The sequence below is a fragment of a genome, unplaced genomic scaffold, assembly GCF_019419815.1.
Source record: "Pyrus x bretschneideri cultivar Hongxiangsu unplaced genomic scaffold, Pyrus_bretschneideri_v1 Contig94, whole genome shotgun sequence".
Taxonomy (NCBI): Eukaryota; Viridiplantae; Streptophyta; class Magnoliopsida; order Rosales; family Rosaceae; genus Pyrus; species Pyrus x bretschneideri.
The window spans coordinates 966,048-988,487 of record NW_025999836.1 but is presented as its reverse complement, the minus strand read 5'-3'; the positions used below and the strand labels follow the sequence as shown (position 1 = coordinate 988,487).

At 38.5% G+C, this 22,440-nt stretch overlaps 2 protein-coding genes across 2 annotated transcripts; one reads left to right on the top strand and one right to left on the bottom strand.

Annotated features, from left to right (window-relative positions):
* The first annotated feature begins 5,707 nt into the window (after window positions 1–5,707).
* Window positions 5,708–6,639, top strand: LOC103966029 (fasciclin-like arabinogalactan protein 11). The gene has a single exon (XM_009379143.3). The coding sequence runs from the start codon at window positions 5,790–5,792 to the stop codon at window positions 6,513–6,515; it is 726 nt and encodes a 241-aa protein (XP_009377418.2). The 5' UTR covers window positions 5,708–5,789; the 3' UTR covers window positions 6,516–6,639.
* A 3,755-nt stretch (window positions 6,640–10,394) lies between these two features.
* Window positions 10,395–15,013, bottom strand: LOC103966030 (dnaJ protein P58IPK homolog). Its single transcript, XM_009379144.3, has 9 exons — window positions 14,560–15,013; window positions 13,580–13,745; window positions 12,604–12,805; window positions 12,268–12,428; window positions 12,089–12,182; window positions 11,692–11,904; window positions 11,461–11,541; window positions 11,119–11,337; window positions 10,395–11,009 (listed from the first exon to the last, which is right to left on the bottom strand). Exons 1-9 carry the CDS (start codon window positions 14,690–14,692, stop codon window positions 10,782–10,784), a joined length of 1,497 nt encoding a protein of 498 aa, XP_009377419.2. The 5' UTR covers window positions 14,693–15,013; the 3' UTR covers window positions 10,395–10,781.
* Between the last annotated feature and the right edge of the window lie 7,427 nt (window positions 15,014–22,440).

Here is a 22,440-nt window from a genome sequence, read left to right as displayed (position 1 = left end):
ATTTATATAGAAAATAGGAGTTATATGAGGCAAACTTCGGCAAACAGTGGAAGGGCCCATTATTTAATTCTTTGAGTGGACATCCACTGTTCTACAACAGAAAAAGACTTATACAATTTTCATTTGTACTTGAGATTCCAATTTCAAATCACATTTCTTCGATATATCTTGTAGAAGAGTAATGCTAGGGAAATCAAATTTTTTAAACCAAATGATGTGTCACCAATAAAAAAAAAACACACACTAATCGACACTTAATTAATAATTCAATCATCTACAACCACATCATTTAGTTTGCAAATTTGGTTTAAAAAATTTGATCTACTTAGCATTACTCCTTGTAGAAAAACAATCAATTCAACTCATAGTCATATCGTAATACTAAAATTATAGTTCTGAGCGTCTTAGTAAATGAGTTTCTTATTTTATTTAAAAAAAAAATTGTAATCATTTCTAGTTTTATCTTTAATTTAATCAATACAATGAAAAAGCCAACTTGTTAGCTTCTTAATCTTGAAAGAAATCACAACTTCAAATTGACGACTTCTTAATAAAGAATTCGATGAGTAGAGGGGATTATTGACAAAAAAAATACAACGACGTGAGAAACAATTTCTTTTGTCACTTATATTTCTCTTCATATATAAGTGATAGGTCTTAGGTAGCAAATTCGAACCACATTATTTCTAACCCATTGCTAGGCTTAGTCCACTCTTCCACCCCTTTAATGTAGATTCTATCGCCTGTTAAAAAAAAACAATTCTTTTTTAATAAGTAAGAATGTTAAACAAGAAATGCAAGTGTGATGCAAGTGTGACGGTTTCTTAAGAGAGTTTAATATTGTCACTCTATTTTGAAATTTACTTTAAGTTTACGTCACTTGTTGCAAATTTTCCAAAACTACGAATGAATTTTTCGGATGATTCTAGTATTATTTTATATTTAATGATTAAAGTTTCGAAAAAGAATGAGCCTTAGAATGAGGGGTGTGCTATCCACACACTCCTTTTTACTTCTCACACATCTTTTGTTAATTTTTGTCATTTGATCGTCTTCAATTTATCCGATCCGATGATCGAAAATTAAAAGAGTGCGTGAGAAGTAAAGCATGTGTGGATATCACACCCCCAGTATTATTGTTAGAAGAAAGTGAAATATTAGGACCATTGAAGAAGCGGATGCAGGTGCAGCTGTATAATGCATAGATGCCATGACTGTCACATCCCGGCCCGAGTCCCCACCACATCCCAGGCTCGACTTCACCGTACCACGATATTGTCCGTTTTGGGCCCCGACCACGCCCTCATGGTTTTGCTTTTAGGAACTCACACTAGAACTTCCCAGTGGGTCACCTATCATGGGATTGCTCTCGCACGAACTCGCTTAACTTCGGAGTTCCTACGGAACCTGAAGCCAGTGAGCTCCCAAAAGGCCTCGTGCTAGGTAGAGATGTGAATATACATATGAGGCTTATAGGATCCACTCCCCTGAGCGATGTGGGATGTTACAATCCACCCCCCTTAGGGGCCCAACGTCCTTATCGGCACACTTCCGGCCAGGGATTGGCTCTGATACCAAATTGTCACATCTCGGCCCGGGCCTCCACCACATCTCAAGCTCGACTCCACCATAGCACAATATTGTCTGCTTTGGGCCCCGACCACGCCCTCATGGTTTTGCTTCTAGGAACTCACACTAGAACTTCCTAATAGGTCACCTATCCTGGGATTGGTATCGTGCGAACTCACTTAACTTTGGAGTTCCTAAAAGCCTTGTGCCCCGAAGCTAGTGAGCACCCAAAAGGCCTCGTGCTAGGTCGAGATGGGAATATACATATAAGGCTTACATGATCCATTTCCCTAGGCGATGTGGGATGTTACAATGGCCTTTTTGGGTCTTGGAAGTAAATAAAGATCAAAGTTGAGGTTATAAGTCACCAAATGGAGAGATTTTAGTGAACAAGTGACACACCCCAATTCGGATATCTAAGTGGACATTGAAATTAAGGCGTATGACAGACACCTAGAAGGTAACGAAGTCATATTATAAAAATGATGGGCAAAATTGTGAATAAATTAAAACCGGAGCCTAGAACTAATTTAAACTAAGGGCAAGAGTGTGAAAAGCAGGATGTAACCTTATTACAATGTATGTGAATTAAAAATTAAAAATTCCTACATTATTGGAGTGTATGTCAGAACCGCCCAAGATTCCTTGCTTGCAACAGAAATCTAGCTACTAAATCCTCGAGGGTGCAAAACAGAAAGTGTGAGTGGGCAAAAATAAGGGTATAATGAAACCTTTGTTTTTTTCTCAGCATAATAATCCCTCGTTGTAAAAACCCATATAGTTTCCAAAAATCCTCGCTATAAAAACCCATAAAGTTTCAAAAAAATATACTACTTATAAGTATGAAAATCCAAGTAGCATATAAAACAATTATTTCCTAGTATATGGTATACCACAATAGCTCAGCAGTATAAATATTCTTTGCTCATATCATACTATGTAATAGTATGAAAATTGAAATATTCAAATGTACGGTAAACCACATCATCTCAACAATATAAAATAGTATGCTTATCACAATTATCCAGACACATAAATCCATGCAAAAAGTAGTTACATGGAACAAGTTGGGTGTAATAATTTGTGCTCAAGTACTACATGCACGTGAAGTTACATTTAAGTGCATCACATACGAGTTCTAGTTGCCTAATAGAAATTAGTACAGGTTGACACCTACAATGAACCCATAGTGAGTGTAACGGTGCTATAGAAACCAATGTCAATGATGAGTAGATAAAAATATGTATGATCATGCCATCATAATTTCATAAATCTCAACATCTTCAAATAATACTTACAAGGGTTTTTATCACAAATGGCCCCTGAAATTGACCTTCACCATCAAGATGGTCCCAGAAATTGAAAATCAATCAATGTAGTCCCTGAAAATAGATGTCTTAAATCAATATGGTCATTCCGTCACAATTATGTTAAAACTTCTGTTAAGTGCTGATGTGGCACATAAATGGGCCATACAAGATTTACGGGTTTTTATCATAAATAGTCCTTGAAATTGAAATTGAAAATCGATGAATGTAGTCCTTGAAAATAGGTGCTATCAAAATTCTGTAAAAAAATTTGTTATGTGTGGATGTGGGTTTAATAATTAATTAAAAAAAGTTGTCTAAAAAACTTTTTGCACAATGAATTTTTTTCTTCTTATAGTAGGATGTACTCTGAAGAGAGATCCATCCCATAAATTCTCCAAGGCATAAGACTTAACCAAGGCCTAAGAGGGGTATGTAAATAGTTTTCAACCAACAATAGACGCACCTCGGTTATAACCTCATTATCTCAAGGCAGACCTCGCCATTCTTTGAGTCATAAGACCACTAGGGAAGCGCCGAACAAGCTCTCTAAGATTAAGGTTGTGAGGATGTTGATTGTCTAAATGTTAACGGTGATGTCCTAGAAGTCGTTGCAAATCAGCCAAGCCATCACCAAAGGTGATATCGATCCAGGTTCAATTCGGTGAAGGGAGTTGAAGTGTGTAAAGATGAGTGTATTTTTTTTTAGAGAATAGACAACGAATGAGGTAGAGGAATCTGGACTGGGATTGGAGGTGATTGCAGAACTTGGTTTTTGAGTTCATAACCTTTTATTAACTATTAAATTATAAACATATTTGTAATTTTAAAATTTAATTAGACTTGTGCAATCCATTTATGTGTCATATCAGCACATAACAGAATTTTTGATAGAATTATGACGGAATGACTATATTGATTTGGGACACTTACTTGCAGGACTAAATTAATCAATTTTCAATTTTTAGGGACCATTTTGATGTCGCATGTCAATTTTAGGGACCATTTTGATATCACGGGTCAATTTCAAGGACCATTTGTGAGAAAAAAAGATTATGGGACCCATTTATGTGCCACATCAGCACTTAACGAAATTTTTAATAGAATTGTGATAGAAGGACCATATTGATTTGCAGCACCTATTTTCATGGACTATATTGATTGATTTTCTATTTCAAGGTGGTGAGGGTCAATTTCAAGGACCATTTATGATAAAAACTCTACTTATAATCACAAGAAAAACATGGCATGGCATGGCATGATGTAAAAGCATTTGTCAAAGTGAATCAATGAAACTATATATGTAATATAAGTTCAAAAACAAAGCCCATCCACTCATTGATACGTAGTTGGGTTGTAGCCCATCCAATCACTATACTAATCATTAAACTACCCAAAATACGTAAATACTAAGGAAAAGACTCAAAAATCTCTTTGTTTGCTCAAAATGAGGGTTGAAGTGTTAAAAACATGGCTCACTGTGCCGCCACACGCTAGCCACGCATTATCATGCACCTGTTAGGTATATTCTGTCAAAGTTAGCGGTGTTACCTGATACCTGTTACGAATATTCCATCAAACTTAGCAGAATATTTTGTCTTCTTCTCCTGCGAGCTGGTCGCGGTGCCGCCGTCGTCCTTTGTGTTCCTGGATTTTGGGTATTTCAACCGAGAATTTTCCAAAAATAAATGAGTGTTCAAAACTCAGCCATTTAATTTGAACGTCAAACACAAGAATTTCTCCTAGAATTAGTCGTCAAACAATGTACTTCACATGGATCTTGCGATCTATTTGGGCCAATTTCGAAAAGAAACAAGAAGTAACAAGAGACAGAGAGAGAGCAATTTTTCATTACCAAAAAAACATGATGGAAAAAGGATTGATAGGCTTTTTGGATTATGACTTTTGGGCATTGCCTAGATAGGGTTGGCCCAATTTCTTCTAAAACTTGGAGAAAGTTGGATTTCTAGCCCACTAGTTGATAAAATAATACATTAACATCACATTTGGAATTAACGGACCCATTGGTGGTTATTGGATCTATTCTTTTGAAATGAGAATATGTAAAATTAGATTAAATGGTTGAAATTGCCTGCTCAACTGTTTTTCATTTGTTTGCTTAAAATTTTTACAAATGCTAAACATGAAAAGTAGTTAGTAGTTGGAGTTCGAAATTCTAGATTTTCACCTTTTTAGATTGTTAATTAAAGCTTCACATGTTATTTGACTCAAGATTAATGCACTCATAATAATTCATAATCAAATTCTGGATTTGAAGTGCTATTATTGATACTTTAAAATAATGATCATACACTATTTAAAAAAAAGAAAATAAAAAATAACTGTTAACTATTTTTTAGAGCGTAATAATAATTTCCGAGATTTACTATTATTGTCAACATTGATTTGTTTGTGGTAGTGACAGTTCCCCTTCCTTTTTTGAATGCCATATCAATTTCAAGGGTGACCAAGAATCAAAGAATGGCAGAAATTGGTCCCATCCTAACTGCTTATAATAAAAATACTTGAACTGCAAGCTTTCTTGTTTAAAGTTGCACCAAACAGAAGCAAAAGAACCCCATCATTCTCACTCACTTGTATCCCCACTCCCTTCAATCACATATCCAGCTATTTTTCCTCCCCTACCAAGCAAAATCTCTCTCTCTCTCTCTCTCTCTCTCCCCATATTTCACTATTCCTCTTATTTGCCAAGTAAACGGTGCACATTTTGTTAAGATGGCATTGTCTAGCCACCTTAAAACCACTCCCTTTCACCTAATTCTCCACTCTCATTTACTCACACTTTCAAAATATATACCCTCTCCCCTCCCCAGCTTATACACCAAAACCAAGTCACAAACACTTAAAAAAAAAAACAAATTCACCAAAAAAAGAGGAGGAAGAAGGAAAAAGATGGCACCCCACTCTTTCTTTGTTTTGCTAGTCTTCTTCCTCTATTCATTTTCATCCAATATTTCAGCTCAGTCTCCGGCGGCAGCCCCCGCCCCATCTGCCACCAACGTGACTGCTGTCCTTGAGAAGGCCGGCCAATTCACCACTTTGATCAAGCTCCTCAAGTCCACCAAAATGGACGACCAAATCAACACCCAACTCAGCACCTCAAACCAAGGGATCACCATCTTTGCACCAACTGACAACGCCTTCTCCAGCCTCAAAGCCGGCACGCTAAACTCAATTTCCGAGCAGCAGAAGCTGCAGCTGGTGCAGTTCCATATCCTGCCATCTTTCTACTCTGCTGCACAATTCCAAACCGTGTCCAACCCTCTGCACACGCAAGCTGGGAACAGCCCGTTGAATGTGACAACGTCAGGGAACCTAGTGAACATAACAACAGGAGTGGTGAATGCAACCGTGGCTAATACCATTTTTACTGACAGTCAGCTGGCTGTGTATGAGGTCGATCAGGTGCTTCTTCCTTTGAGCATTTTTGGCCCTGCAGCACCCGCTCCTGCGCCATCTAAGTCCGAAACAAAAGTTAAAGGTGCTGATTCACCTTCAGGGTCCTCGGATCGCGGCAGCACTGCTGATTCTTCTACTGCAATGGGGCTGGAACAGCATGGGATTGCAGAAGCAGCATCGGTGGGGATCATAGCAATTCTTGCAGCACTTTCGTTGTGATTTTCGAGTTGAATTGCTGTGATCGTCTCAACTTTTTGTTTTGTTTTGTTTTCTGCCTTTGATGCTAAGAATTTTGTAACCTTGTTATGTTTTGGAATTAATTAGACATTGTTCTTTGGAATAACCCTTTCGTTTCAACACTGATACAGCTTATGCAGTAAAACTGTTATAACTTGAAAGTGCATTCCCAGCTTCACCACAAGAAAAATCCAAGCTGGTGAATTTGATGCATAAGCATAACTTAAGAGTCAAATATCATTCGATTTTTGTGCAATATGAAACTTCAAAACCACTTTGCTTTCAAGCTCATAGTTAAAACCTTTAAGCACGTAGTGAAATAAAAAACATAGGGAGCAATTTTTCGGTGTGACCATCAGACAATTGAAATTAGATGTGTGGGCACACGAGAAAGAACAAGATTAAGAATGAGGATATACAAGGTAAATTAGGAGTAGTTGAAATTGAAGATAAAGTGAGAGAAAATTGGTTAAGGTGGTTTAGACATGTGAAATAAAGATCTACAACTCCAATTAGAAGATGCGATTACAAGATAAAGGCTCAGGGCCAAAGGGATAAAGAAAGACTCAGGAAGACTTGAAAAGAGACTCTAAGAAAAGACTGAGACTACTTGGATCTAATGGAAGACATGACATAAAGCCGAGCGCAATGACATTTTATGATTCATATACCTGACCCCACTTAGTAGAATAAGACTTTGTTGTTGTTGTTGTTGACCATTAGACTGAAGGGAAATCTTTGAGATTCATGTGGGATTTCTAGTGACTAGCATGCATATACAATTCAAAATTTATATACGAAAGCAACGGAAGCATGTCATACATTTTATCAAAGCTATAGTCATGCAAATCCCTTCAAGATGCATAGGTTTATATAAGATGCATCAAAACAAAATTTATAAGAAGAACAAACTAGAGGTTTAGTTTTATACCTCTTGATCTAGATCTTAGACCAAGGATGGACCACCTTCAAGATCTTTGCTCCTCAAACTCCTTGAGCCTAGCCTCCCTCCTTGCTTCCTCCACTTTGTAAAGTAAGTGCTCCTAGGTTCTCTTCAAGTTTCCAAAGATATGAAAACCTCTAAAGATCCTCACCCACTTTGTAATGAGAAAGATGAAGGAATAACCAAAAGAGTGTATAGATGATTAGTTAAATCACCCCCTTGGTGGCCGGCCCTTTGTGTTCAAGAGAGAGAGTTTTTCTTTTCTCTTTTGTTGTATTTAGAACACATTAAAACCCTAATGAACTTTGTGTTATAAAGTTCCTTTTATAGACAAAAGAAACAAGTCAACATTTTGACCTATCTCTCCCTTGGTGGGCGGCCATATGTGTTTGGTTTGGGCTTTGGGCTTTTAATTATTTCAAGTCATCCAATGCTTGAATAAAAGCCCAATGGGTTTTGGCCCAATGGGCCTAATTAAACCCGAACGTTTCTTTAAGCTCAAAACGATCTTTATCGCTTTTATGATTTCTTTAGACTTTCTAAATTAATCAAAACACTTAATTAATCCAATTAATTATTTCCTTCATCCATTAGTTACTCACTACAAGAGTGTATTGGTGAACAACCTTTTAGGTTCTAATTAGCAAGGCAGTGAGGTGATTGGCACCAATCCAATTGATTATCCAATCACTTAGTGAATTAAAACTTACTTTTAATTCACCTTCCTTTTGATGACTACATTTAATCATCTAGAAGAACTCACAAGCCATGAGTGACATCTAACCATATATCATGGCTACCCAAGCTAATGTAGAAGTTATTCGGAGAACCTATTCAGGTGGAATTACAATGTAATTCGATCCTTCTCTAAAACAATACTCTCAATCACATTACTAGGGTATGGATTTATAATGTCAAACCCCTAATGTGATTATTCCTTCTTATATGATTCATTTGAGACGTATAGGAACGCTTTCCTTTATTACGCTCGATACTTCGGCCGAAGATTCCCGAATCATATCTTAGAGTATTCATCCTCTCTTATCGAGGATTAGAGATTCCTTGTTGCGCATTCACTTGCCTTCATGGCTAAGTGGCTTAACCCCAACGATGCCTTGGACACTCGCGAACGGAATGACTTTAACATAATCAAAGATTAAGTACTTAACCACAAGACAACGACGATGCCTCAGGTCAAAGGATTACTTACATTATTCCAACCATTAGAGTTACTTGCTTGACATGTGAGTAGACCTCCATGCAAGTACTCTCGTTCGATTGTGTTCAGTGAACTCATTCCCTTAATGAGCACCTACATGCTTGTCTTAGTGTCGCTACACGAATGGGATGAGACTTTCCATCCTTCCAATTGAAGCGGACATAGTATGTACCGGTCTATGGATTGTCAGTATCCCTCCGACAATCCTTATGACCAGGAACCTTTTTGGACATGATGGTTATGAGAAGAAGGTCTCTGTAATCTAACATCATTAGGTTACTTCTTCCATCGATCCATTGTCCATGGATTCACTATTTAGGACATATTTTGTTCATTGAGATAGTCCTAATTAGTATCTTTGCCTTCCGATGTATAAGAGTCATATATACATCAATTCATTGTCCTGAAAGGTTTCTTCCAAAGATTGACTTTCAGGGCATATTTCCAACATAGACAATCATGTTGGAGAGGTCGAGGAAAAGGATTGGATCGAGAGCAAACCAATGCCTATGCCTCTGCTTTATCGATAAGATTTCGATCATTTGCGGTCTCCAGCCAAAGAGACACAGTGGTCAGAGCAAACAGACAGAATCCACAACTTCATATCGGTTGCACAGAAGCAAATGCAATTCCTATCGCGCACACAATACAATAGCTAATGTAATTTGTATTTGAGCTTTAAATTTGGTTGGTTTTATGAATCCTAAAACATTATTGTGCTCGGTTTTACGTCAAGTTTTTCGTTAGTTCCAAGTACTTTATGTATTTTCTTAAAGTATCTTTTCAAGTCTTCCTATACCTTGTATGCTCTGGGCATGTCTTTCATAATCGCATCTTTTAACCAGAATACCTATAGGTCTTCGGTTCACGTGTTTAAACTACCTTAATCAATTTTCTCCCATCTATCTTCAATTGTGACCACTCCTACTTTCCCTCAGATAGCTCTTTCTTAATCTTGTCCTTTCTCATGTGATCACACATCCAACGAAGTATTCTTATCTCTGTTACACTCATTTTTGTAGGTGTTGATGCTTGACCGCCTAACACTCTGTGCCATAAAGCATTGCTAGCTTTATTGCCGTCTTATAAATTTTTTTCCCTTGAGCTTCAGTGGCATACACATTGGTCGCACATCACACCCGATGCCCTCTTCTATATCATCAATCCAACTTGTATTCTATGGTTGAGATCTTTATCAAATTCTTCATTCATTTGCAAGATAGATTCAAGATAAGGAAAGCGCTCACTCTTTGGTACTTTCTGATCTCCAATCCTCACCTCTATCTCATTTGGATCGCCATTCTCAAAGAACTTGCACTCAATTATTCTATCTTTGACCTACTTAGGGAAAAACCTTTAGATTCCAACACTTTCGAATTTACTTCCTCCTACGTTTCATCTATCAACGTTACATCATCTGTGAAAAGCATACATCAAGAAATATCATCTTGAACATGAGAAAGCTTTCAGTTTGTCCTTGTTCTTACTATAGTCTTTGCTTTATCATACATACACTTTATTGCTAGATATACGCCACTCGTACTCCTTTCTTTTCTAGAATCGTCCAAAGAACTTCTCTTGAGGCCCGAACATACATTTTTCCAAATCCATAGTGCAAATCCTTTTGCATATCTCTGTGCCATTACATCGATCTACGTAAAGGAGTGATAAAGTATAATGATTTGCTATAAACCAAAAGTAAAAATAAAAAAAAACGAATTGTTGTAGTTTGAACAATATACCTGATAATACAGTTTAATCAACGAACATATTTTTTGTGATCAAAAAATTTTACTAAAAAGATTCACCCTCACCTTCTAACAAGAACCATGCAAACTCTGATGAGAAACCATTATCGAAAGCGTACATGGCAACATATACAGAAATGGTCTCATCAAATTTCGTTAATACAAAGTTCGAAACTCTTGACATTTCCACGTAGCAACTCTCAATGGGCGAAAAATCCATGTAAAACCTATCAAACTTTTTTGGGGTGGCCGCAGTACATATCTCACCGAGAAGCTGTCAGCAATTAGTAAAACTGCTCTGGGGGCTCCTTTCGAATGGCACAGTCGTTTAGGGATAATCAAAACTGGAAGTCAAATCCTCCAGGAAAGCCTCCTCCAAATCCACCACCGCCACCGCCACCGCCAGGAAAGCCCCCTTCGAAAGTGAATGTAAACTGCTGTCCACCACCACCACCACCACCACCACCACCAAAAGGGTTGAAACCGCCGCCACCACCACCCATTCCCATTTCTTCAATATCTTCACCTCTATCATACCTCGTACGTTTGTCTTCGTCACCGAGAACCTGGAAAAGGATTTATACTAGAGTCAGATGGATACAAGTAGTCCAACATTTTGATGTTACAGTCAACAGAAAGGGAAGATTAAAAGGAACTTCAGTAGGATATACAGACCTCGTATGCAGCAGCAATTTCTCTGAACTTGTCCTCTGCTTCTTGTCTGTTCTCAACATTTTTATCCGGATGCCACTGTAAAGCAAGCTTCTTGTAGGCACGTTTAATCTCAGATATGGACGCGGTTTTTGAAACTCCCAAAATCTTGTACCAGTCTTTGCGCTTGCTCATCTTTAAGGCTTTCTCGGCTCTCATCAATGCTTCTCGAATATTCATTTCCTGCATAATCAGCAAGCATTAATCCAAGAAACTACTTATTAAAGTACTAAAACGGTAGCTGCAAGTGTGAGAAGGGCATAATACATAGATCGCATATTATAGGCATAAAACATAATCGCTAACCTGAGGCGATTGTTGAGCTGCTGATTTGAGATCTTCCACAGCTCCATCCCAATCCTCTGTCAGAAGTTTAGCTTCACCCCTCTATAAACACAAAATAGCAAACAAACTTGAGCATGGCCATATTCTATACATCACAAAATAGTACACAAACTGGTAAATATTAAACACTACCGTAATACGAAATTCTACGAATACCAAGGAAAACAAGGGATAATTGAAGCACTAGCCAACCTGAACTAAAGCTTCTAGAAGCTCCTCATCAATTGTAAGTGCTTCATTGCAACTGCTTAAAGCATCCTTTCCCCTCCCAAGCTTGACCAAAACTTTACACAAGCCAAGATGAAGATGTACATTATGTGCAAGATGATTAGGGTCCAACGCTAGGGCTGCCTTAAAGTCCTCTACTGCAACACGCAGCTTGCCCTTATTTACATTATCTTCGGCCTGGCGTAAAGAAAAATTGTCTGAGAAAGATTATCACATGATGCACCACATGGAGAATTGGTAATGGTTCGCATAGAAAATAGATTCACTATCATTGCCAAACTTCTCACCATCCCCCGCCCCTCAGGGTAGAAGAAAAAAGTTAACAAAAACAAAAGTTCAGACGAAATTTCTTAAGACTTACACTTCTAGTCTTCTTGAGTAAGTTCTTCAGTCCAAAATACGCTTTCTTCAGTTCACTATGCTCTGGATCTAGGCGGAGACCCTTTTGGTAATGCCTAAAGAAATTATATATATTTGTTTATACAACTGTAACCAAATTATAAAGAAAATACTCAAAATATAAAAAGGTGCCGATCAAACCTTTGAGCAACATCATGATCAGCTAAATAGTAGTAGGCACGGCCCCGGAGTAATAATGCCTCCAGATTATCCTCATCGTCTTTGAGAATGTAACCAGCCTCAGAAATGACACTAGAATAGTCTTTAGTTGCTAACAACAATCTCACCTTCAGCAATTTGGCCTGCAACAAACAACAAGATCAGAATTATGAGGTCTCAGAATACTGAATTTATAAGATTCTCAATCCCAACTCTCTTGGATCAGCAACACGCTGTTTGGGTATAAGATAATAAATACACAGAACTGAAATTAAACAAATAACGACAACCAATAAGAAATGAAATAGATGTGATTACCTTTGAGCATGCTGGAGAGAAAACCAGTACAACTTTTTCAACATATTCCAAAGATTTTGCATGGTCGCCTGATTCAAAGAGAGTCATAGCCGTATCTAGAGCGTTCTGAGCCTGAATCAATTGAGAAAGCTCCTTTTCTGCAACTGACTCTCGTGGTTTTAGCTCCAAAAACTTTTTGTAGCTCTTCTCTGATTCTTCATATCTACATCAGCCAAAAAGCGCCTGAATCATATAAGTTTCCAATCATTAATTGGAAAGACAAGGGAGATGGGGGTTTCTAGAGACCTTTGGAAAACTAATGAAATTAATACAAGCTATATAAGTTATGATAAGTTCTCTTCTCTCACAACGTCTGTCCCAATATACACCTAATGAAAATATAAGGGGTAATAATTGAATTGGCCACTGAGTAAAAGCCAAGACCAACAGTTTTGGCCTAATCAGCAGTATCATAGCGGCTGACTAGTGGTACGCTGGTAGCCCAATTAGATAGTGCATGAATGACCATGGATATTAGCCCATGGTTCAGTTGCTTTTGGCTTTTGAGCACACACAGACATAGCTTATGTGCTGCACTCTAGAAGCTTTGAGACAATGGACTTTTGGGACCACTAATTATGCAAAGAAGATCAGAATGATAGCTGCTAGAGAGTATGATCACAGCAACACGCCAAATAAAAGCAGTTTCCATAAATAAGAAGAAATAATATCAGTTTAAGGAAAAGGTGGATTTGTTGTGAATAAACTAGTACCACAGACAGACAATGCTAAGAAGGGAGGTCCAAAGGGAAAACATAGGGGAACCAAAAATCTTCACCCATCAATGTATTCAACATTCCTAAATTTGATACAGTCAATAATTGCTCAGTAACATTCTAATTTTCTCCAAAACTTTAAAAAGAAAATGGCATATGCTGAAACAGCCTTCAACGAAACCAAAATTATTCTGCCAGAATGGTAATTATTTAAAAAGTACCTGCATATCTGACGAAGAACGGATGCCCGATGATAATATGCTTCTGAAAGTGCTGGGTCTGCCTCTATAGCAGCATTAAGATCATTAAGTGCCTCGCTATAACGCTTCACCCTTATACTCTGTGAAACCCTCTCAAATAACTCAGCCGTATTACCAGGTTTTCCATCTGCACATGCAAGGTTCACGTTGTGTAAGCCATTACCAGCACACCTCGCCAAGGTTGAGGTAGAACTCAACAACTCAAAACAAAGCAGGTTTGCATCTCTGTGGTTACAGCATATTCGATACCATGCCAACACCATACAATTCGACAATGTATACATATGAAGAACAATTTTGATTCTAGACACGCAATCTCCCAGTTTTATACTAAAAATATAGACCATATAGATAATCAAGATTCGTCAATTTTCCTGTTATACAAGACTCGGATGCGTGCAAAATTCATGATTAGAATCGTAACGCTATTACCTTTTTCTGCCCCAATTTGATTACAATCTTCAAAATGCCAAAAAGAATTCATCTCAAACCTAAACATTCCTAATGTTAAACATTGAGCTGTAACGCTCGTTCAAGTTTCAAACTTTGCATACTTAATTAATGCAAATAGTACAAGGTTCGGTCCCGTCCCACGTATTAAGTTGATTCTTTGATTGACACAGTCCTAGGAATACTGCAATCTAATAAAGCCCAGAATACAACATTGTCAAAAACAAAACCACCTTGTACTTTTCCTAGTACAATGGAAAGTGATAACCTACAGAGCCGTTTGAAGAATCCAAACACAATAATACAGCAAATAGTTTGATTTCCCCTGAAGCCCAGAGCACCAATAACCTTAAAAACAGCCATAAAGCAAGAATCTTTCAAATTTGGCGCAAAAATGAAGACAACCCAACTGACAAAAAGCATGAAATTTAACAAAAATCAATAGATCAAAGCAAGAAGAAATAGATCAAAGAGTGAGAGAACCGACATACCCAGAGCTGAAACCAGAGGTTGCAGAAGGAGGAGCTGGCAGACGAACACGAAATGCAGTAAGAACCCAGTATATATCAGCCCTCTCCAAGCCACCATATCCATGGCGGATAAGCAACTCCAAACCATCACCATCACCCTCTCCCTCTCTCCCCCCTCAATTCTCGAACAGAGTTTTTGAGCGCAAATGTTTGCTAAATGTATTTTTGTGAAAAAATGTTAATACAAAAACATATAAATTGCAGTCCTTTGCGTTTTATTGTAAGGTAGAGGAAGACGGGGTGTTTTCGTTCCACGTCACTAGGACCTATCAGATAGCTACACGTGGATTTTGACCTTCGAATAACCGAGAGTTTTGTTACAAATCATGCAAACCCAAATCCTTCCTCCGGTGGAGAAACTTTGAATTTGAACTGAAATCCTCGCGAAGCATTCCATGTCGAAACCTATTGGGCCTTAATCAGGCCTCTTTAATTTTCTCATTTGGTGAAATGGGCGGTTTGATATCTATTTTGAATTCATTTTCCTTTTGAAAACCGAAAATCAAAAACCGAAAACTACTTGTGGGTTTTTGAAATTTGGCCTTCAGATTTTTATTTTTAGTTTTCAGTTTTTATTTTTTTTTCAAAATGAAAGAACTCACCAAACAAGATTTATTTCGAGGTGAGCCCTTTATTTCGTATCACGCTGTCAAAGGCATTGTCTATTGAACCACTCTTGCATCCATTAGGATTTTCGATGTAGTCCAAAACCTGTTGCTTGGACAGGTCGTAATGGAAGTCAGCACGACTATTGTGAAGCTTTTCTACTACAGCCACAACAGCAAATGCCCAAGAAGAACCTATATATATATATATCTCTGTGTGCGTGTGCGCGCGCGTTGTTGTGAATATCGCGTTTAAGAATGAGAAAAAAAAAACAAATTTGCGAAATCGAAAAAACAAAATAACCAACATAAATCAACACCAAGAATGATTACTGAAAGACCCCGACAGGAATCGAGGCATGCTGGCCGTCATCAGAAGGTGATGTAACCAAAAGTGCAAGTGATGTAAGAAAAATGTGGAAAAATTAAAACCGAAAATAGAACTTATTTAAACTAATAAAGTGAGTGTGTAGTAGTGGGTAGAACCCATAAACTACAAATGTTTAGAGCATAGATAACATATGGGTAAAGCAGTTGAACTAGAGAAGTACTTATTACACAACTAAGGATAAGTTCCTACACTAAAATGGAGGTACGTCAGAATCGCTATCAAATCCTCGCACGCCATAGAGTGGGCACAAAAATCAAGATTTGTAAAATCCATTTATTTTCTAAACAGACTAACCCCTCGTTGTAAAACATGTATAGTTTCCAAAAAATTATACTACGTATAAGTATGAAATCAAATGCATGCTAACAGTAAAACCAGAAGTATGCCACAACTCAATTTCTCATTAACAATATAAATATAATAATGTGCTTAATAACCTATACTAGCACGCAGGTTTGAGTCACCTAATGTGACCTGTACAACTGCACCTATGCTTCATCAATTTATGCTAGCACACGAGTCGGAGTCACCTAATGTACGATAGGGCTAGGTGTAATAATATATGTTTTAGTGCTACGATCACGTGAAGACTAGCGTTATGCGCAGGTCATCTACGAGTCGGAGTCACCTAATGCGACTTGTACGACAGGGCTAACACCTACTTGGATCCAAGGTGAGCGTGCGGTGCGGGAGGTGAACATCACGTGAAGGACTGGCCCTGGCCCGGGCCGGGAGGACTAACACCAGGGTGCAGCAATGATGAGCACTACATGAATATATGCATGCCATAGTGATTCAATGATTGCAATCAACACAATGAACTTACCTGAACTTACCTGCGCGTCCCGTAGAATTTCTTTAGCATTTCACAACAGTACATTATTTATGAGCAAATAAAATGCATATGAATATGCCATGACGATATAAACCTCAACCACATAACAGCATTTTAAAATTAAGTAAATCTTGGCATATTATGCATAAATCAATTTAAAAGTATTTGAGGAAACTATAAAGTGTATATATATATATATATATGAAAACAAAAATGCTCACTCACTGATATGTCGATGGATCGTAGCCCCCTAGTCTCACTTGTCCACGTACGTCTTCAGGGTAAGTCTCCCCTATATACGAAACAACTAATAATAATTACTTAACAAGACATATACGAAAAAGCTAGGAAAAACTCCCCATAATTTGCTCAAACGGAATGTTTGAATATACGAAAATGTTCTACTCGAAGTCATGGACCCACACGTATCAACCACTCGCTGGCTGGAGGTCGGACACGCCACCCAACCTATGGCCACATATGCGGCCACGCGCCTAGCAGAATCTAACAGAAGATAGGAATATTCCGTCAGAGTTAACGGAATATTCTGTTAAACAGTTAACGGAACCTGACGCCGTTAGAATATTCCGTTAAGTCTGACGAAATATTCATCGTCTTCTCCGATGAGCTTCATCGTTCGCCACCGCTGGCGTCGCAGTGGTTTGTTGGAAACTGGGGATTTTTCACCGATTTTTGGAAAATTTTCAAACCTTTATATCTTGCATATTTCTCAACCATTTTTCATGAAATTCATATGGATTTGAAGCTTGTGACAAGGAGAACATGATTTTACCTTTTAGAAGTCTAAAAAGTGGATGGAAGAGGATTGAAAAAGCCTAGAAAGGTTCAGCCAAAAACTCAACTCCTTAAACTCGCGTGTTTTCTCGTTGAACCTTCTTTAAACTTGTACTAGGAGCTTCAGGGAGTTAAGTAGAAGTTTCTACAACCTTCAAAACTTAGTGACTCAATTAGGATCACGTCGAAACTAAGTCGTTCGAGTCGGAGCTTCCGAGTCAACGAGTCAAAACTCGTCCATTTGAGAATCAGTTGGTATGGTTGGATTCGTGGTGACGAGAGGAACACGATGGTAGTGTTTTTAGGTTCGATATGTGAAGATTTGGTGTTGTTCTTCTTTGTTGCAGATAAGGAGAGAGTACGGGTTAGAGAGGGGAAGAATGTGAGAGAGAGAGAGAGACTAACAACTATTTTGATTGGTGGAAAAGTGAGGGAAATTGTCTGGTTAGGTGAGAGAATTGAAGAGTGAAGATTGATTGGTGGTGAGGTGTAAGGCACGGATCTGGTTTTAAAGAAGGAAAAGGATAAGGTTTGTACAAAAGTAATCAGACGAAATCTATCCAAAATAGTATTTCTAACACTGATGAATTAACACACACACGTGTATAATTCTACCTGTCATTTATGTACTTTAACGTAATGTAACTTTTTGTTACAAACGAATACTATTTAATTACTTAAACTCGCACTCACATGATCGTACCAACGAATACTATTTAATTACAATAGCGAGAAAAATAATTTAAAGCTGTATAAACATGTCTACGTCACTTTGCCAACCTGGGCATAAATGTCAATTTACACGCTTGAGGAGAAGTTACATAAAAAATTAGGAACGGGTCGTCAGAACATACTCCTCTTAAGAAAATTTTGTCCCCTAAATTTCAACATTGACTACAAGTCAATCAAAGAACAAACGTGGATATAAGTCTCGCATGTGCTCCTCTGTCTCCCAAGTAGCTTCCTTAATTGAGTGGTTCTTCCACAAGACTTTCACCATTCATAGTCTTGTTCCTAAGTACTTTATCTTTCCAGTTAAGAATAGTCACTAAAACCTCGTTATAAGTCAAGTCCGGGTTAATCACTAACGGCTAAGGAGGAATCACATGTGACAAATCAGATATGTATCTCCGTAGCATCGACACATAGAACACATTATGTACCCTCAATAACTTTGGAGGTAGATCAAGTTGGTAAGCAACTTCACCAACTCACTCAATAATCTGATGTGGTCCGATGTAACGAGGGCTCGGCTTTTTTTTTTTTTTCGAATCGTACAACACATTTCCACAGTGACAACTTTAAGAATACTTAATCACCAACCTTATATACCCTGTCGATCGAATGTCTGTTAGTTATACTCTTTTGCTGATCCTAAGCTACTTTTAGATTAGCCCTTATCACCTGAATATTTTGTGTCGTCTCATCTACAATCTCAAGGCCCACCAAAACTCCTTCACTTACCTTGGACCAACATAACGGGGTACGACATGGTTTCCCATACAATGCTTCAAATGGTGACATACCAATGCTGGAATGGAAGCTATTGTTGTAAACGAATTCTATCAACGGCAAGTGCTTGTGCATGGCATCTTCGAACTGTAGAACTGGTGATCTCAACATATCTTCGGGTGTCTGGATAGTTCTCTCTAATTGCCCATTAGTCTGAGGGTGATAGGCGGTGCTGTAGAGTAATCTCAATCCCAAAGCTTTTTGAAAAGCTACCCAGAACTTTGAATTAAATCTAGGGTCTCGATTAGAAATGATACTAATTGGAACACTATGATACTTGACGATTTCAGAGATGAAAAGTTTCACCAACTGGCTCAACGAGTAGTTCTCACGAAGAGGTAGAAAGTGTGCTGATTATGCCATTATAGTTATTTCGCGTACGAGGCAGCTTGTACACGAAATCCATGGTAATATCTTCCCATTTCCACTGGGGTATTGGTAGTGGCTGTAACAACCCAAATGGCTTATTTCTTTACGCTTTGACATGTTGACAGATTGAACAACGACTCACATACTCTGCAATTTCTTTTTTCATACTTGGCCAGTAGTAGAAAGGTCAGATAGTATGGTACATCTTGGTATTCTCGGGATGCATCGCATAAGCTAGGATATGCGATTCATCGAGAATTTCTTTATTCAGTTTTTCCACATTTGGCACATACATCCGATCACCTTGCATCAGCATACCATCAGGCCTTCGAATCCTAAGATCTCTCTTTTTGCTGTTCAACACTGCCTGTTTTAACGCCTGGGATTCTGGGTCTTTCATCTGGGCCTCAAGAACACGATCCAACAATATGGTTTGACTTGAAAACTGGCAAGTAAAGCTTCATGTTAATCCATTTCTAAAGTTGCTTTAGTAAATCTTAAGTCAGTGAGAAGAGGAACACGACATGCATAAAGAGCATTAAGTCGGCTGTGAGATTTCCTGCTGAGGGCATCAGCTACAGTATTCGCACGCCGGGGTGATACTCGATAGTACAATCATAGTCACTGAGCAACTCTATCCATCTCCGTTGCCAGAGATTACGTTCTTTCTGAGTGAAGATATACCAGAGGCTTTTTTGGTTAGTGAAGATTTTACAGTTTTCCCCATAAAGATAATGCCTCCAAAATTTCAGAGCGAAAACGATCGTTGCCAACTCGAGATCATAAGTATGATAGTTCATCTCATGGGGCTTTAACTATCATGAAGCATACACAACCACCGTTCCATGCTGCATCAATACATAACCCAGACCATTTAGAGAGGCATTACTATAGATCTCGAAATTCCCACTATCATCGGGAAGTGCCAGGACAGGTGCATGAGTGAGACAGTACTTTAACTATTGGAAACTTCATTCATAATCATCACTTCACTAAAAAATTACTCAATTCCTGGTCAACATTGTCAGAGGTAGGGCTATAGCTGAGAAGTCTTTCACAAAGCATCGACAGTAGCCTACAAGACCAAGAAAACTCTGAACTTCCGTGACAGTCCTAGATTGCTCCCAATTTTCTACTACTACCACTTTCTAGAGATCCACGAGAACACCCTGAGCTAATATCATGTGTCCTAAGAATGACACTTGATCCAGCCAGAACTGGCACTTACTGAACTTGGCGTACAACTGATTCTCCTTTAACTTCTTTAGAAGCAGATGTAGATGTCTAACATGCTCAGCCTCGCTCTTAGAATATATCAGAATGTCATCAATAAAGAAGATTACGAAACTGTCGAGGTACAGACGAAATACCCAATTCATCAGGTCCATAAAAGCAGTTGGGGCATTAGTCAACCTGAATGGCATCACAAGAAACTCATAATGATCATATTGAGTTCTGAAGGCTGTTTTCGGAAAGTCATCTCTTCTGATCTTCAGCTGGTAGTAACTGGACCTTAGATCAATTTTCAAAAAGACACTAGCACCGTAGAGCTGATCAAAGAGATCATCGATATGAGGCAACGGATAACGGTTTTTAATTGTCACCTGATTTAACTGTCTGTAATCAATGCATAGCCTTAAAGTTCTATCTTTCTTCTTTACAAACAAGACTGGAGCTTCCCAAGGAGAAGTACTCGGCTGAATAAAACCCTTATCCATAAGTTCTTGCAATTGGGTTTTCAATTCTCTTAACTCAATAGGAGTCATATAATAGGGAGTTAGAGAAACATGATAAGTACCTGGAATTAGGTCGATAGTGAACTCCACTTCACGTTCCGGTGATAAGCTAGGTAAATCATCGGGAAAAACGTCGAGAAAGTGTCTGACTACCTGAACATCTTCCACACGAGTAGAATTATCTTCAGTCACCACTACATGAGCCAAGTAGCCTTGCAAACCTTCTTCAACAACCGTTTTGCCCTCAGGGTAGAGATAACTCCATGTTTCAGACCGCTACGTTCACCAACAAACGTGATAATAGGCATGCCCAGTCGGTGAAAAGTAATAATCTTCTGGTAGTAATCCAACTTGGCACGATTGTAATGTAACCAATCCATGCCCAAGATAACGTCAAAATCAATGGTATCCAAAGGAAAAAGATTAGCTGGCATCACGACATCCTTGATAAGAACGGGACATCCCAACCCACATAACAAACTTCACCCCTAGGCATCGAGAACTCTAACTCATAACCGAGAGGAGTGGGGTGTGGTTGAGTCTTTTGAGCATATGGGAAATAATTGAATGTGTAACACCAGAGTCAATTAATATTTTAGCAAAATGGCCAAGAACATTTAATGTACCCATAATCAAGTCAGGGTTACTTTGTGTATCTTGCAAGGTGATGTGATTGACTTAACCTTGTGTCTGTTGTTGGCCTCCTCGACCCCTGTTTCCTTGGTTCTGATTTCCTAGTCCCTGGTTACCTCGACCTTGATTTGTTAGATCAGGCTGCTTGGTTGATGAGCCACTGAGATCCGCTGCCCTGATACGGCGTATACTACGTATAGCGCCCCCTCGTACTGTGTATAACTACCTTGGTAATAAGGATCAGGTCGGTACTGATATGCTCATCTTGGATACTAAGCTACATTACCCTGATAATGAAAAACACCCTCATAACTTATTGGCGTGCAGGCACGAGGTCCTTAAATCTGCTGTAGAGGAACTGCATGTAGTAGAGTAGGAGGCTGAGGTTTTTAATTCTGCGAGCAGTGATTAGCTCTATGCCTTATCTGTCCACATGTGAAATATCCATTACTTCCTCTCCTACACTCACCGAAATGGTGGTTATTACATTTGCAATAGAGCAGAGTACCAAAATTGCTAGGGTTCCTCTGATTCTGAAAGCGAGATCCACCTGTGGACTTACTGCCTCTTCACAACGTATTGAAATTTGAACAACTGCTCAATGATCCAGAACTATTTCCACTTCGCTTGAAATTCTGAGTATTTTTAGGGCCAAGGTAAACTGCCTCCTATTATTGTTACTCTGAATATTATTATTATCTTCATCATCATCATCATCATCATCATCATTTGGAGCATTCTTGGAATCTTCAACCTGAAGTAGAGCCTCGAAGAATTCTTAATAGGTAGCACATGGAGTAGTAGTCGTCATAGAACGCAACCGCTTGCCAGTCTCCTTCTTAAAGTATCGAAGCATCTCCCTAGGATTCCTTACGATCTCAAGACAATATCGGGACAAGTCCGTGAAATTTTTATGGTATTCTGTGATCAACATCTTACCTTGCTTTAGGTTTGTGAATTCCTCTT